Source organism: Quercus lobata, chromosome 12 (genome assembly GCF_001633185.2).
Source record: "Quercus lobata isolate SW786 chromosome 12, ValleyOak3.0 Primary Assembly, whole genome shotgun sequence".
Lineage (NCBI taxonomy): Eukaryota > Viridiplantae > Streptophyta > Magnoliopsida > Fagales > Fagaceae > Quercus > Quercus lobata.
The window spans coordinates 26,646,841-26,662,794 of record NC_044915.1 but is presented as its reverse complement, the minus strand read 5'-3'; the positions used below and the strand labels follow the sequence as shown (position 1 = coordinate 26,662,794).

The 15,954-nt window shown below is 33.3% G+C and overlaps 3 protein-coding genes across 4 annotated transcripts; 1 reads left to right on the top strand and 2 right to left on the bottom strand.

Annotated features, from left to right (window-relative positions):
* Window positions 1-2,484: 2,484 nt before the first annotated feature.
* Window positions 2,485-5,416, top strand: LOC115971826 (probable U6 snRNA-associated Sm-like protein LSm4). The gene is made up of 8 exons (XM_031091890.1): window positions 2,485-2,585; window positions 2,834-2,872; window positions 3,187-3,228; window positions 3,359-3,457; window positions 3,583-3,660; window positions 4,243-4,282; window positions 4,524-4,691; window positions 5,122-5,416. The coding sequence occupies exons 2-8, from the start codon at window positions 2,870-2,872 to the stop codon at window positions 5,142-5,144; spliced, it is 453 nt and encodes a 150-aa protein (XP_030947750.1). The 5' UTR covers window positions 2,485-2,585; window positions 2,834-2,869; the 3' UTR covers window positions 5,145-5,416.
* A 756-nt stretch (window positions 5,417-6,172) lies between these two features.
* On the bottom strand, window positions 6,173-10,572 carry LOC115969898 (WD repeat-containing protein GTS1-like). 2 transcript variants are annotated; one of them, XM_031089533.1, is made up of 8 exons: window positions 10,308-10,572; window positions 9,838-10,045; window positions 9,585-9,680; window positions 9,223-9,297; window positions 8,640-8,750; window positions 8,177-8,268; window positions 7,815-7,899; window positions 6,173-6,685 (listed from the first exon to the last, which is right to left on the bottom strand). In XM_031089533.1, the coding sequence occupies exons 1-8, from the start codon at window positions 10,457-10,459 to the stop codon at window positions 6,317-6,319; spliced, it is 1,188 nt and encodes a 395-aa protein (XP_030945393.1). In that variant the 5' UTR covers window positions 10,460-10,572; the 3' UTR covers window positions 6,173-6,316. The 2 variants fall into 2 exon arrangements, with proteins under 2 accessions (XP_030945393.1, XP_030945394.1); XM_031089534.1 differs by lacking the exon at window positions 10,308-10,572 and adding an exon at window positions 10,175-10,282.
* A 2,602-nt stretch (window positions 10,573-13,174) lies between these two features.
* LOC115969885 (uncharacterized protein OsI_027940-like) lies at window positions 13,175-15,081 on the bottom strand. The gene is made up of 5 exons (XM_031089520.1): window positions 14,809-15,081; window positions 14,279-14,432; window positions 14,108-14,148; window positions 13,884-14,025; window positions 13,175-13,507 (listed from the first exon to the last, which is right to left on the bottom strand). Exons 1-5 carry the CDS (start codon window positions 15,064-15,066, stop codon window positions 13,386-13,388), a joined length of 717 nt encoding a protein of 238 aa, XP_030945380.1. The 5' UTR covers window positions 15,067-15,081; the 3' UTR covers window positions 13,175-13,385.
* Window positions 15,082-15,954: the final 873 nt, after the last annotated feature.

The following is a 15,954-nucleotide window of genomic DNA, read 5'->3' as shown; positions in this document are numbered from 1 at the left end:
TCAATTACCCAATTAGTGTTAGTTATTACATGAGCTATTATTTTCACTAGTCTAAGACTTTATTAAAGACGTCTTTACATTTTTTTTTTTTTTAAAAGTACTTATTGTGATACATGACGTAGATTTATTAATTATTTATCATTAAAAAAAAGTTATGTCCAAAACTAAATCGAAGATAAATTTATGATCAAGAAACCTAATTTTCTTTGCCCAATACACTAATTACGCTTTTGTAAGAATAATGTTATAGTTACAAACTATTTTACAATATTTTTACAAACTATTGATGTGACAAATTCTTATTAGTTTTAATATGGATCTACCACTAACATCACACTTATGTTTATTAATGATTATTTGAAAATTATTAAAATCACATCAGCAGTTTGTAAAGATGTTATAAAATAATTTGTATCTATAACATTACTCATTCTGTAACTCGACTGCAATAATGTGGTTCTTTAAAAAAAAAAATTAATATGACCTCAATTTTCAGGTTATTTATTTTTCTTTATTAAAAAAAGTATAAACACGCCAAAAATAAAATAAATAAAAAAACAGTGAGAGAGAAAACTTATAAAGATTGATATTTTTTCATAAAAAAAAAGATTGATATATATATTTTTTTAGAATAAAAAAAGAGGATTCGCGTGTGGCAGTCATTGTCCCATACCCCACAATATAGTTAGGTAAGTCCATGGGTACCACTAGCTCCTCATGAGAACTTGAATTTGAGATGTAGTGAAACCTCAACAGTCGCTTACCAGTTGTACCACACCTTGTGTTAAAAAGATTGATATCTAATTTTAAATGACTTCACAGTATTAAATAAAAATTAAGGAAAACGATTTATAGTTCAATTTAATCGGACAACCTAAAAAAAAAAAAAAGAGAAATGCTATGTCTACAACATTTCTACAACATTTTTACAACAAATCCTAAATGGCAAGTTGTTACTGATTGTTATTGTTGGGATAAAAAAGTAATCTTAGTGTTAGTTTTAAATTTGAACCAATAACAACTAACCATCCATGATTTGTTGTAAAAATATTGTAAAAATGTTGTAGACGTAGCATCTCTAAAAAAAAAAAAAAAAATACCACGTCAGTATTTAAAAACAACCTCGCAATTATTTAAAAAAAAAAAAAAAAAAAAAAACTCCTAGTCCTAGTAGTCCTAGTCGTAGTTTTGTTTTATAGTTAGATAGAGAGAGAGAGAGGTAGCAAAACAAAAGGCGAAATTACATAATTAGTCCCTGAAGTTTATCCTATGTGCGCAATTGGTCCTTCAAGTTTCAATTGAGCGTAATTGGTCCCTCAAGTTTTCAAAATGAGCAATATAAGTCATTCGGTTAACTTCCGTTAGTAGTGTTACTTATGTGGCTAACGGAATAATGACCTAACATTTTTTAAATGATGTGGCATTCTTTTTTATTAAAAAATTACAAAATTAAATTAACACATAAGAAAAAAATTAGACCATTCTAATTCAAATCTTTATCCTAGCCCAGTACAAAAGTGATCGACAGTGCCATGGCAATGTTAACGTAATGGGAAGAATAACTTTATTGTTCAACGGTGCAATTGTTTTTAGAAAAACTTTATCCAGCACCGTCAATTATGTGCCTTGGCTTTAATCGGATTAAGACAATTGCAATTGTCTTAAAGAAAAACGTTATTGTTTGACGGTGCAACCTTTAAGCAATTGTCTTAGAATGATTGACAGTGCCACGTTGGACGAAGACAAGATGACTCTGGTGTGCAAGCTCGAAGAGATCTATGAGCTTTGCAGAAATACCAGAGGAAGCCAGAGAGTAGGTAGACTAAAGTTCCACCAAAGAGTAGTTAGACTAAATTTCCACCAATGTAGTTGCGGACCCATGTTTGGATGAATTGGGGCAGTGGGTCCCACACTTTCATTGACAAGAGACTCCCAAGACCAATGCAGTTGTAAAAGGTGGCCCCATCCATGAATAGTTGCAGATATGCACCACCATGGTCATCCATGTTTGGTGGAGGATGGTCCAATGATTTCTCAAGTCGGGTTTCGATGATGGGCCGATGGAAATGTGGCCAGCAATTTGGAACTCAGAGAGAGTGAGAGAGTAAAGTGGGGAGGTCTGAGTTGGAATAGAGTATTTGAGTTAAAGATTCCGAATATAACCTGTTTGTAATAAATATATGGAGTGTGATAACAAATGAATAGTGCAGTAGACAATTGTATTTGGGATGGTCTAAATCTAATTCAATAGCCATTGATAGTATTTAATAAAAATAAATGCCACGTCATTTAAAAAATGTCAAATCATTATTCTGTTAGCCACGTAAGTAACACCGTTAATAGAAGTTAATTAAAGGATTTATAATATTCATTTTAAAAACTTGAGGGGCTAATTGTGCTCATAGGGTAAATTTTAGGGACTAATAGTGTAGTTTCGCCAAAACAAAAACCCGGTGGATCACTATATATATATATATATATATATATATTATTATTATCATTCACATTCGCAATCAAAATTCATTGATATACGATTTTCTTGTTTCAAGTCGAAATCGAAGCCTCTTCTTAATCTTAAACAACAGGTAATCTCCGTTTCGCTTAGCTTATAGCCTGAATTCAAACCTATATTATTGTTTTATTTACGATTTCCTTCTTCTCTACCAACTCTCTCTCTCTCTCTCTCTGCACGTTAAAGATTTTATTATTTTTAATTTGTATCCTATTTCTTTAGCATAGCTTGCTCGATCTAATAAATTTGTTCAATTACTTTTGTTGTTTTTTTTCCCCCTTGGAGGGTTTTCATTAGATTTTGACTATGACTTTGTTGCAGGTTTTTTGTGTTGTCTGAGTTTCTGTGCCCCAAAATATGGTACGTTACTTTCTGATCCTCAAAAATTTTACTTCCTGTTTGGTTGCCCAGAAAACGAACGAAAACCCCAAATACTAGAAAAGATTTGATTTTTTTTTTTCCATTGTTTTTATGGGGGGTTTTTTTTTTTAGCTTAACCAAAAAAAAAAAAAAAAAAAATTTAAAATTCTGAACTGAAATAAGCTAAATACTTGTACTGATTTCGACTAAGTAATGTAACATATTAGAATTAATGCTCCTAGTTGTATTTTTCCTCTATTTTTTTTAATTTTAATTTTTGCTAATCACTTTTTCTTTTCTTTTTTGGGTTACAGCTTCCGCTTTCTCTACTTAAGAGTGCCCAAGGGCACCCAATGGTAAGAGTTTCATCTCTATTTTGAAAATATTATTCGTTGTGAATGGACATGGATTTATACTTTATAATGCTTTTAGATATTGTGTTATGGTAAGTGATTCGTAACTTGAAGTTATTGTGCGTCGTAACAGTTGGTCGAACTGAAAAATGGTGAGACCTACAACGGCCATTTGGTCAATTGTGATACTTGGATGAACATTCATCTCCGGGAAGTCATCTGCACCTCTAAAGTAATAATTTTTTCCTTTCTTTTGACCCTTTTTTTTGTTTAATTCACTTCACTTTTGTTCTTTGAAGTGTGTTTTTTCTTACTTATTAATATTTTGATTGAATGTGACTGGGAATTGTGATGTAGGATGGAGATAGGTTTTGGCGAATGCCTGAATGCTACATCCGTGGGAATACAATCAAGTATCTTAGAGTTCCTGATGAGGTATGGTGAGAAGTGTTCTTAATAATCTGCTCATATTAAAGTGATGTACTCATCTATGTATTTTTTGTGTCATGCTCTTTTCATATATTCATGCATCTCTAGTCCATCAAGAGACTTAATTTGATCTGTTGTCTATGATATTTGTATTGTTAGTTAGTCATGTTGTCTGGTAGCATTAATTAAGGAATAGAGTTTTGCATTATGCTTTTTGGAAGGTGCTATCATTGCTTTGTAGTGTTCTAAAGCCCCCCCTCCCCCCATATTTTTCTTTAAAGCTAATTGCATTTGATAAGTTCTTCTACTTACTGAAAATAAAGATGCATGCCTTTCTAATTTGGCTTCATAGTCACTTTTATTGATGCATTGGTACTTTTGTCTTTAAAAAATCTTTTCTGATTAGATCAAGATCTGCATGTAACACATTGTTCTGAAATTGAACTGATGTAACAGTCAGTTGGATGACATTTTTTAAAATCTGAATGCGATAGTTTCTATCATCATATGCCTTTGTTCTTTTTTTATTTACTTTCATTGTTTTAGTGGCATATTTCATTAATCTATATTGGTTCCTTTGTATTCCAGGTGATCGATAAGGTTCAGGAAGAAACTAAGAGCCGTTCAGGTATTCTTAACTCTTTCATCAAAGAAGACTAGGTTATTTATTTTGAAACTCGCTTCTAAGAATGAGGAGATTAGTTTTAGTTCAATATTTTTTTTTTTCCAAAGAATTCAGCAAAAAAAATATATGTTTTGAAAGAAGCACCTGAATTTCTAAAAACGTGGGTAAAATAAAGCTTTGTTAATTCAGAAAAGTGAAAATTGCTTTTAATATAGGTTCTTATTTGGTCAATTGCGTTTTGTAGATAGGAAGCCACCTGGTGTTGGTCGTGGACGAGGACGAGGTAGGGAGGATGGTCCTGGTGGACGCCAACCGAAAGGAATTGGGCGTGGCTTGGATGATGGAGGTGCTAAGGGTATGGGTGGAGGCCGAGGTAGAGGTGGATCTGGAGGAAAGGCTGGCGGAAGCAGAGGTAAACTTTTCTAAGAAAAATATATATATATTGCTTGGTGATTTCTATACCTGTTACATGGAAAGAAAATTTGCATATGATGGATTCTATCCTATTAAGTATGGCCAGAAGAATGGTAGATTACAAGTGTTTGTTGTCACCTAGTAAAAGAACTTAGATATTGATTGCACTTGCCCTTTCTGTAGCATTGCAATCTCTGGTTAGAACTATCAAAGTAAAAGAACTTAGATATTAAACGTACGTGCTCTTTCTGAAGCATTTCCATCCCTGGTTAGAACTTTCAATACTATTAAATAAAAATTGCTATGTATTGTTGGAAGCAGCATGTGCTATCTTTTTTTTTTGGGTTTGTTCATGGTATATGTTCAACTTAATGCTGGTGAATTTATACACCATAAGAAGTCATTAATGTTTTTCCTTTTGGTGACAGGTGCAGGGCGCGGTCGTGGCTGATTCATTTTATGGTGTGAAACATTCATCTAATGGCGGCTTTGCTACTTTTAAAGGCATCGGTGTCCAAACTTTATATTTGCGTTGTTTGAGTGGTTAGCCACTGTTTCCCTGTTAGGTTTATTCAGTTGGAATAGTAAATGTTGAGTAGCTATTGCATAGTGTCGCAAAACATAATGAGAAGCTTGTACTGTATGTTTTTTCTTTTTCTTTTATTGAAAATCTCAATGATTCAAGTTATAATATTAAATACAGGTGAGATTGTTATATTCCCTTGGACCTATCTTGGTGGTTGTAATTCATGTGTTTTCCTTGTTGTTAGGGTTGAATTCAATCAGAGCATGATTGATTTTGATTACCTAATGAAGGCAGGGGTATGGAAATTGATGATGTTGGTTTGCAGGTTCCGGAATCTGGATATTATATATGTATTCTGTCTTCTCTATTTGTCTCAGAGACAACGGATTTATCCTGCGTGATGTGATTGGAGAATGAAAGTTTACTTTTGCCTGCTAAATAAGAGGGGATTAATTTCGGTTTTTACCGAGAGAAATATATTGTAAAAACTAAATCAGCAACGTTTAGGATTGACCCTTAGCTTATGCTTCATTCTCCAGTCAAAACCACAACGTATTCTCTTCTTTTTTTGAAGCTGATTTTTCTGTTTATAAATGAGCTAAAGATTAAATTTTTATTGACCTGTATTGTTAAATATGATATGGTGTATATCAAATGGCCCAACTATAAAGATTGCAAGCTTATTTAGCTTTTACCATTCGTATAAATAATTAACGAGCATAGACAGAAGAACAAGATTACAAATGTTTTTAACTTCAAGTACCAAAACGAAAATGGAATCGGACTTAGAAGGTGTGATTTGTATGTCTTAGAAATTATGTTCGTTAACAGGATTTATATAAACATGGCCAATTAATAGTTTAATACAAAGTTACAAACTCCATATGTTTCCCAATGCTCTGTACACCCACATACTGAAAACCCAAAAAAACGAAAAAAAAAAAAGAAAAAAAAGAAAAAGAAAAAAGAGAGAGATTATATTAATGGTACAGTAAGTTCACAGCAAGCAGTACTGAAAACCCAAAATAAAAAAATAAAAAATAAAAAATAAAATGATGAAGAAAAAGATACAAAAGGCCAATAAAAAAAATGGCTTGCTAGTAGGGATTATGCCTATTTTTCTTGCGAGTACTGGGTGACTTCATTATCAATGCGGTTGAAATCCATGATCTATTTATCTGAGGAGATTCATCAGACAACCAGCAGCATAAGCGGCCATCTTCAGCACCTGTCCATCCAAAAATGCCTTGGTTTTGGGCTAGCCCACCCTGCTGCATACTTGCCATAGGCAACACACTCCTCACAATACCTGTATGCCCACCCGCAAGAACTGCTTCTGGAGATCCTATGACTCCCACTCCATTATAATTTACTGGAAAGTAGCCTATAGTGCCAGAGTTACTGCCGCCAATCACCCATAGTCGTTCATCTTCTTTTGAGTAGTGACAATCGACAAAATAATCTACCTGCCAAAAGAGAAGGGTTACTAATTATGTGGCTCAATGCCAGCAGTATTTGGAAGGGAATTGGTTTGCATTCTTTAAACTTTAGTGCAGTACATTAGGTTCTCCAATTAAATTCAAAACACCTGGTTACATTCAATTGTCCTTAGAAATGATAACAATATTTGTACTTTATTGGCGTCAATGCAACTAGATGTTTGAATTTAATTGAAGAACCTAATGTACTACACCTAAAGTGCCCAGAACTATAAATTCCCATTAAAAAATGTTAAAAATTCATAGCTTTCTGCCTAAATGGATATCATGTCATTCTCAAATGTTCAGGGTGACAAAATTGTTGCATAGTTGTATCTAAATAGAGTCCTATGGCAATAATTCCTGCCAATTAGGAAAAATGACCCCTGGTGATTGGCCAAAAAAAGCACTTAAATAAGTTTCCAATTGACTTAAAGTTAAGCACCACATTTTCAGTGATCATGCTGTCTAATGAACCATTAGCTTGGCTACAAGAAAAGGCGTGGTTGATATACAAAAGTTGTGAGTTGGTTAGTAATGCTGCAAAACCATGGTTTATTACATATTTGACAACTCATCAGAGTGGTGTTGCTGGTCATCTTACTTGTATCTTTATTTATTACAAGGAACATAGCTAAATCGGGCATTGCTTATGCTTCCCAAGGTAAAGTTGTTGCTACAACTCAACTATGCTAGTACAGATACTTGATTTGGCCTATTTTTATTTTCTTTTTTATTCTTTTTCTTTTTTTAATAAATGTTAAAGTAACACATGCACCCAGTGATTTGAACCCACAACATCATTCTCCACCCATTATTGTGGGAGGTGAAAGTGCAATCTAAGTTAGAGCCTATTGGCAAGAAGTTCTACAATATTCCGGCCTGCCTCAAGGAGTTCTTGACGACCATGGGATAAACTCCAGGCTTAATCTTAAGAGGGTTTTTTAGCTATTATATTATCTGCCTATGGTGGGGATGCATCTCATTTATTTATTTATAATAATAATAAAATTATAATAAGCAATCAAAAAATTCAACCATGTATGTAAACATAAAACATAGGGCTTCTACTAATTGACAAAAATGAGTAGATTCTATATAAAAATGAAAAACTTACATGATCTAATGTCCAACTATCAGAAGCTAATGAACGGGCATCTTGGAAGCTTGCTTCACTTTTTGCATCTCTCCAGTCCCAAACACTGAAAGAAATCCAAATAAGCTATCAGCATTTAACATATATTGTGGCAGCCAATCAGAGTAAAAATATGAGTGTTAAGTAGAAATCTAAATATCTAACACGGGACATATTAGAAAGGTGGAACAAGAAATCTGGTTTATAGCATAGATTGTAATTTCAGGTATAACAAATATTAAAACTACATTTTAGTCTCATGATTCCCACAGGAAGATGGAGTAAAGATTAAGAATATTTTAACAATAATGTCCTTAACAGCAGTTCATGGGAAAAGACAATACCTTAAGGTCTCAATATGGGTCAAACACCAGAGCTTTTGATACCTCTCTCCAAGAAACCCCACTTTACCAATTGAAGTTCCCACATTAATTACCTACATAATTGTAACCATAAACCTGATCATATTTATAAAGGATCATCTATCCAATACCTCCAAGAAAATAGAAACCTGTAACAAACCATTCATTTGTCAAGCTAAAGCTCAAGCGCTTGAGGTCATATTATGACACTAAGTGCATTGATACTAGGTTTTCATGAGACACCTTGCAGTTGACAAGAATTATCCTTTTTATTTGTTGTTTCACGCCGGGGGGGGGGGGGGGGGAGAATTATACACACACACACACCTTAGATACTGAAAAGCAATTATTTTGACACAAGTTTCTCTGATCAACCCTACTTTCCATAATATACGTAACTGGCCATTTCATCTGTAAAACAATACTGATACTGGTATGCACTTACTGATTCAAGATTATCGTCATCATTTATATCTCCATCAGTATCAAATATACATATCAACCCATCTACAGATGCAGAAAGAAGTTTGCTTTGATGGCCAGGGACAAAGTGAACCTATCAAAAATCACAAAGTTATCAAAAACTCAGAAAATACACAAGTTCCAAAAGCTAGCTAAAATCAAGTAACAATATACCATCACCACCCTATTATATCAACAGATCACATAAACAAACCAGATGCACTAGTGTTGATGAATCTTTACAAGTAAGTCTGTGAAAAAAACTAGTACTACTTCAGCTTAGCTAAGAAGTATCAAAATATAATTATAATGCAAGCTTGACTGACATAGAGTAACATAGCCTTCCATATAAATGCATAACAAAAGCATTTAGGATTTCAATATGTGACCCCACCCCAGTCAACTGATAACCCCGACCATATGTAAAGTTTTTGCATTCTAGCCACATTTCAAGTACTTGATAAGGACAACTTAAAAACTAAGTTGTGTCGCTATTTTCCTAAATTAGTGAACATGATTCGACCTGAAAGTATTGACATTTTACAGGCATAGGCATCAGAACAAACCTGCGTAACATCTTCCACATGAGCGTCCTCCAAACAAGCAACTTGCTTCTTGTTCCTCCAATCCCAGAAGAGTATCTGAGTAAATTGATTATCACACAAGAAAAGATAATCATAAGTGCATGAACTGGCAAATAGTTATCCTACTTATTTGACTGTCTAATACAGGAACAAAAAAGAAATATTGAACACATTTTATTCTTGAAACACCACCGAACATATACAACCTATATATGTGAACGTGCAGAAATAAATCACCCTTCAAATACTATAATGAACACCAAAACTAGCAAATAACAATTTAAACCGAAAACTAACATTTCACAACACTCAATATGATTTATTTCCTAACATAGACATTGAACCTGAGATTTACATCCTGCAGCAAGAAGATTATCAGTTGATCCTCCAAATGAGAAGCTGAAGACCTCTTGTGAATCGCCAGCACTTATACACAAAACCTGCAGTGTTAATAATCAAATAAAATAAACAAAAATCAGAAACCAACATACTTTAAAGAATTAAACAAGAAAACCACTAAAAATATTTTGCACCACAACATGATGTAAATAAAACTTATGAATGTGTATGCAAACAGATAGAGACTAAAGGAGCTACCTGCTGGAATGTCCTGGTATCCCAAGCTCTAATGGTTCCATCAGAAGAGGAAGAGTGCAACACATGTGGACTTGATGCACCCGGGAAAGAGATATGATTTATGGTATCAGAGTGACCCCTACACTCTCCATAGTACTGACCAGTCACTGGTGAGTAAAGCTTCACTGCATTTGTTGATAATGACACCGCCATTGCCGTCCAATCCTCCCTGCCATCCAAAACCCACATTACAAATTAACCCCTCAAAATAAAATTTTAAAAAAACAAATACACAAAACCCATTTAACAACTACTTGTTTGATTCCCAAACTAATAAGCATAGCAAAAACCCACTAACCAAGTTAAAAACTTTGACAAAATATCTCACATATTGAGATGTTGTATAAGACCCAGAATCAAATTTTGCTCCTTTTTCCTAAATTTGATCAGAAAACAAAGAAAAATTAGGTTCAAGAGGAAAAGTAGCGTACCTGGGGACAATTTGGAAAACGTAGTCATCGCCGAAGTTGGTTTGGATTGAGTTTTTAAGACCGAACCGCTTGTAAGAATTTGGGTTGGAATTGGAATTGGGATTGGGATTGTTTTGAGGTTGTTCTTCAACATCCATGTCCGTAGCCTCCATCTCTATCCTTGTTGCTGTAGACGATTCAGGAAAGACAACCTTGTTATCAGGGTTTTAGGGTTATGATCCTCTCAGGTGAAGATCACTGTAGTGACTTTTGTCAACAAATCAGCTCTTGCCATGTCATATGCTGTCTCTAAGCGACACCCATTTATGGACCACAACATGATATCTACAGTATTAAAATTGTTCAAACAGAATCATCAATTTCAATATAATTTTTAGATTCTCAAAAAAAAAATTTCAATATAATTTTTCTTCTAAACAAAAATTCACTTAAATTTTTCCATACCTTATTATTATTATTATTATATTTTTTTTTAAATTATATTTTACCATCCTAAACCATATCTTATTTTATACTTTGCATCATAAATTTTTCAAATGCACCCTTGTTATACTTTGCACTCCAATAATAAGTTTGCTATTAACCTTTTTTTTTTTTCTTTTTTTTTTTTTTTTTGAGAATGAAGTTTGCTATTAACTTAGATGGAAAAATATGACAACATGTGAAAAGACCTAATTGGCCCTCTTCTCAATGCTTTAAAAACAAAAGATAAATTATACTTTACCTATACTCCTTTTCAAATGCACACTTATTATACTTTGCACTCCAATAATAAGTTTGCTGTTAACTTTTTTTTTTTTTTGAGAATGAAGTTTGCTGTTGACTTAGATGGAAAAATATGACAACACGTGAAAAGACCTAATTGGCCATCTTCTCAATACTTTAAAAACAAAAGATAAATTACACTTTACCATTTTAACCTATACTCCTTATTACATTTTGCATCCTAAATTTTGAATTTTCATTCAAGTTAACAACAACCTTAATAGCATGATGCAAAATGTAATATGAGTCATAGTTTAGGGTGCAAAACGTGCATTCAAAAAGTTTAGAGAGTAAAGTGTAAAATGAGGTATAATTTAGAATGATAAAATGTAATTTTCCTTCTTTTTTTTTTTTTCCAGGTTGAGTATCATCATACATTTGAGAATTATTGATATAATAATACATTTATGTTTGGAAGGAGAAATTAATATTTGCATTAAAATCTAAAATGATGGGATGGCTGTTATTTAGAATCTTGTCAAATTAATTTTACTAGTTGGATATTATTTAAATTGACAAGGAACCTTCTTAAGGACCTAAGGTACAAAAATTCTAACAACATTATTTAAAATATATAGGTGAATACCAATCTTTATGACGTGATCATCTACCATCAAACCCTATTTTGACATATTAACACAATCATACATTCAATACCTCACATTGTGAAATTAAATAAAAATAAATAAATAAATACATAGTATTATACAAATAAAATTGATGACAGTAAAATGATCAAAAAATTAGTAATTATGAATATATTTACTCAATTTGTTTACAAAGAATTTCTACTCAATTTATATTTCACTGTTTTTTTTTTAATAATTAGTTTTGAATTTTAACAAAAACACGTATTGGGTTTAGTGTCCTATGCACTAGACTCAATACGATACAACCATACATCCAATACTTACCATATGTCTGCACTATATCAAGTTTAATGTATGGAATACACAGGACCTAAGTATTACCTAACAATTATTTGGGTGACCTTTGCTTATTAGCCTGCTTGTCTTTACACTTTCGACCTTACCATTGCCTTTGATTCATTAGATTGATCAATACTCACCTTGGTATTGATATTTTAACACTGGTAGAGTAGTTGACCATGCTAATCAAAGTTCATCTGAGTTCATTTAAAAAGGTGAACACCTACCTCTCGGTTGCTTTGCTTTTTCTAGTTTCATCTTTCATGGTTACAGAGAGTGACACCATAAAACACCGAATCCAAGTTGAGTATCCTATGATGATTGCTCATCTTCACTGAAGATCAATGTAATCAACGAAGAGTGAGTTGAGTAATTTAACACAAATGAGGACTTAATTTGAACCCCTTGCTGTGTTGAAGTTTGCTTGAGTTCAATTCAGAAGATTGATGCCAATGACTTGTAGGCCGATTGAAACTACCCCTTGTACCAGAGTTTTATCCCCATTAATAACCAAAAATATTTAAGATGACTGATAAGCCATAAAAGTTCTAGAGATTTGGTCGGTTGAGCACATAGACAGAGGTGAGGTTTGGATAAGGGGAACAAAAATATGTATTTGACAAAAACTAGTATGTTATGGTGACCTAGACTCAACCTGTAAATTCCATATCCAAGCACACTTTTATTGCACACTCACATGACCACTTACTAATCTCATGGGACATGGTACAATCACAGCTGGAAAAATCATAATCATGTTTTGGGTGTAAAATTTTTTTTGAGTCTCACGGCAAAAGAACATCCCATTTAAAATGATTCATGCCAGAAATTTGGTCATTGCATGGATTGGTTATTACATAAAAATAAGTCTTTAAAATGATTGTAATAATTATTCCTTTATGCATATAATAAATTTTAAAATAAGTATATTTTCAAAAATATAAATTTTACTCGGATATCTTTTACAAACTTTCCATTAAGTAACAATCAAACTTATGGATTGTAGTACTTATTCCATTACAACATATTATATTCCTAATAATAATGATTATTATTCCTAATGAATATCCATTCATTGTACCAATCGTACACTTAATTAAAGAACTCCAATGTTAGGCCTGCGCTGTCTAACCATGAAGTCCACCATGAATTTAGCCATTATGCCACTAAGGATTATCATTTGTGAAACATAGTAGTAAACATCCTAGTTCAAGTAAAAATATAGTATTTTGCCCGTCTATAAGATAGAAATCAAATTCGAACATCACCACCATCAACTCTGTTAGAATAAATGACACGCATTGATACAGTCATAAAGACCGAAAATTTCACCCCACGAATTTAAATCAAAGCCATAGTTAAGAATTTTTAAACCATCATAAGACTATGTGCTTGGAGCAGCTTCTTTTTTCTCTTCTGGAGCATCACCCTCACTCTTAGCAGCATCATGTCCTGCTTTTGCCCCTTCTTCTAATTTGTCGAAGTCTGGCTTGGAAACTTCTTGGTCTAACATAACAGAAAAGCATATTTCGTTGTTAATAAACAGGAGACAAAATACAACTACACCATAGAGTGAGCTTGAAAAACTCAATTTTTTCTTTAACACAAACAAGGCAATGCCTTTTGAAACAACTAGAAATCTTCAAACAAATAGATTTCTTTCCTTCTTCATACATTAATTATTTTCTGCACTCTCTCTCTCTTTCTAAGTGATCTAAGCATACAACAGCAAAATTAACAATATTTTACCAATTTCAAAATCTTTAAGACAAAAGTGATCCCTCATATTTTATAGCATAACAAGTACAAATGTACAATTCATATACAATTTTTTGCACTACACCATGTATAAACTAGAAGCACTTCTGGCTTAGTTTGTTACCTTCATCATCACTGTCAGCAAAGTCATCACCCATAGCATCATCACCCATGCCCATGCCTCCCATGCCCATACCTCCCATGTCCATGCCTCCCATGCCACCCATGCCACCCATGCCTCCCATGCCTCCCATGTCACCAAATTTCTGCAAAATACAGCAATGATTTAGTCAACAAGCCCATAACCAAAACTTAAGGTTCAAATCTCATAAGCTAATATTCCCCTACCGAGAAGTCCATTCCTCCCAAATCCAAGTCAGCACCAGGACCTAATCAAAATGAAAAGTAAATTAATTCCCAACTAAGAGCATATCAGCATTTGTCAATTTAAACAAAATCAATTTAAATAAACAAAACAAAATTACACACACAAAAAAATAAAAATTTAAAAAACAGTACCGGTCTCTTCATCTTCATCCACCCATTTGTCCCAATCTACTTTGATATTATGTGGGGCCTTGCCATCTCCACGCAATAGTTTTTTCCACCATCCGTTCTCTGCCTTCTCCAAGATGCAGAATATGGTCCTTACTCCTATGTTTATTTTGCTTTCCTAAATCAAGGAGGAAACAGATAACAAACACGTCAAAACAAAATTTAATTAAAAGAAAAGTGATAAAATATGACTTTCCTAACCAACTAGCAAATTAAAAATGCATACTTTAGCACCAATAGGTCTAACAAAGTGCAAATTGACCCTAGTAAGTGTCCTACAGAACATTAGCATAACACTCTTAACTTTTCTACATGGAAATGTTGTTAAATGACCATAAACATAATGGAACTCATATTCAATTGCTGATTTGGACAACTAAGGAAACAAGAAACTTATCATAATTCCCGGCCAAAATGGTAGCATAGGCTACACAGATGTTAATTCCTGGTGAAAAAATAAAAGCTATCAATAATTTGGAAGACTAGCTTCTTACCTCTACATTAACCTTATCAAAAAGATCCAACTTCAGCTCATAAAGGTGGTCTTCCGCTCCCGCACTGGCAGAGAAGGTAAAAACACCTTCTGGCTCTAGATTAACCTTAGCATTTTTGGCATCTGGCAATTGCACTGTAATAAAAACCTTGTCTGCCCTCTGGGCCCACTTCACCTCAGGATGACGACTACAACAGGAAATGCATTCGTTTATAAACAGGACATAACAATAACAAATGTAGAAACATGGAAATCTCATTCACCAATGTACATAGCAAATGTCATTTACAAGCATTCAAAGTATTACACTAGTTATAATGAAAACACCAGCTTTGCCCGTCCTCAGCTAACAAATAGAAAGACTAGTATGATTAAAGCAATGCAAAAATCAATTATAGTCATAACAGACCCAGCACACAACCTAAAACAGTGTTAGTTCCACCACGTAATTTAACAGTTTACAGTAACAAGTATCACAGGCCAACATCTATATCATGAAACCATTACTTCCTACGGTTCCGTGTCTATAAGGTACCAGCCTAACAATTGGTTTGTAATCCCATGTCCAACACACAGACAGACAGACTAAAACAACAACTAAGCCCTAATCCCAAAACCTTTGGATCGGCTATAGATCCTCAACAGACCAATCAGGGTCCGTTGGTTGCACGCTCTTAACCCTTAACACGCTTAGCCACTCATCCTAAACCCTTTGTCTTAATTTTGTTTGATAGCATACAATCACTAGTTACATCAACTTCTCAGCAAAAAAATATTTCTTCAACAAATTATTTACTAATTCCCAGATAACAAATACAAATATAAATACCATTCCAATCAACCACATTTCACACAAAGATGCCATTTTTCCTCTACAAATTAGTTAAAAATGAACAAAAAAAAAAAATTAAAACCCAAAAAAAGAAAACAATCGAAAACACCACATCGTTAGAGAAAAACGAAAAAAGATTCCAACTTTACTCCCCCCAAAAAGACATATTATCAAAACAAAAACAAATAACATTCAAAACCCTATTTTTTTTTTCTCAGAAACTAAACAAAGTCTAAGAAACGAACACTACAAATAACAGATCAAAGAACAGGTAAAGTAAACGAAAGCGGCAATAGCATAAAATAAGCAAATCAA

Excerpts from the sequence above, each read along its gene's own strand:
- LOC115971826 (XM_031091890.1), top strand. Across the intron at positions 3,229-3,358 it reads GTGCCCAAGGGCACCCAATG|TTGGTCGAACTGAAAAATGG; the intron begins GTAAGAGTTTCA and ends GCGTCGTAACAG. Across the intron at positions 3,661-4,242 it reads ATCTTAGAGTTCCTGATGAG|GTGATCGATAAGGTTCAGGA; the intron begins GTATGGTGAGAA and ends TTTGTATTCCAG.
- LOC115969885 (XM_031089520.1), bottom strand. The coding sequence starts at position 15,066 with ATGAGATTTCCATGTTTCTACATTTGTTATTGTTATGTCCTGTTTATA. Across the intron at positions 14,433-14,808 it reads TTGATAAGGTTAATGTAGAG|GAAAGCAAAATAAACATAGG; the intron begins GTAAGAAGCTAG and ends TCCTTGATTTAG. Across the intron at positions 14,026-14,107 it reads TGGGAGGAATGGACTTCTCG|AAATTTGGTGACATGGGAGG; the intron begins GTAGGGGAATAT and ends TGTATTTTGCAG.
- LOC115969898 (XM_031089533.1), bottom strand. The coding sequence starts at position 10,459 with ATGGAGGCTACGGACATGGATGTTGAAGAACAACCTCAAAACAATCCC. Across the intron at positions 9,681-9,837 it reads ATACCAGGACATTCCAGCAG|GTTTTGTGTATAAGTGCTGG; the intron begins GTAGCTCCTTTA and ends TTAACACTGCAG. Across the intron at positions 9,298-9,584 it reads CTGCAGGATGTAAATCTCAG|ATACTCTTCTGGGATTGGAG; the intron begins GTTCAATGTCTA and ends CAATTTACTCAG.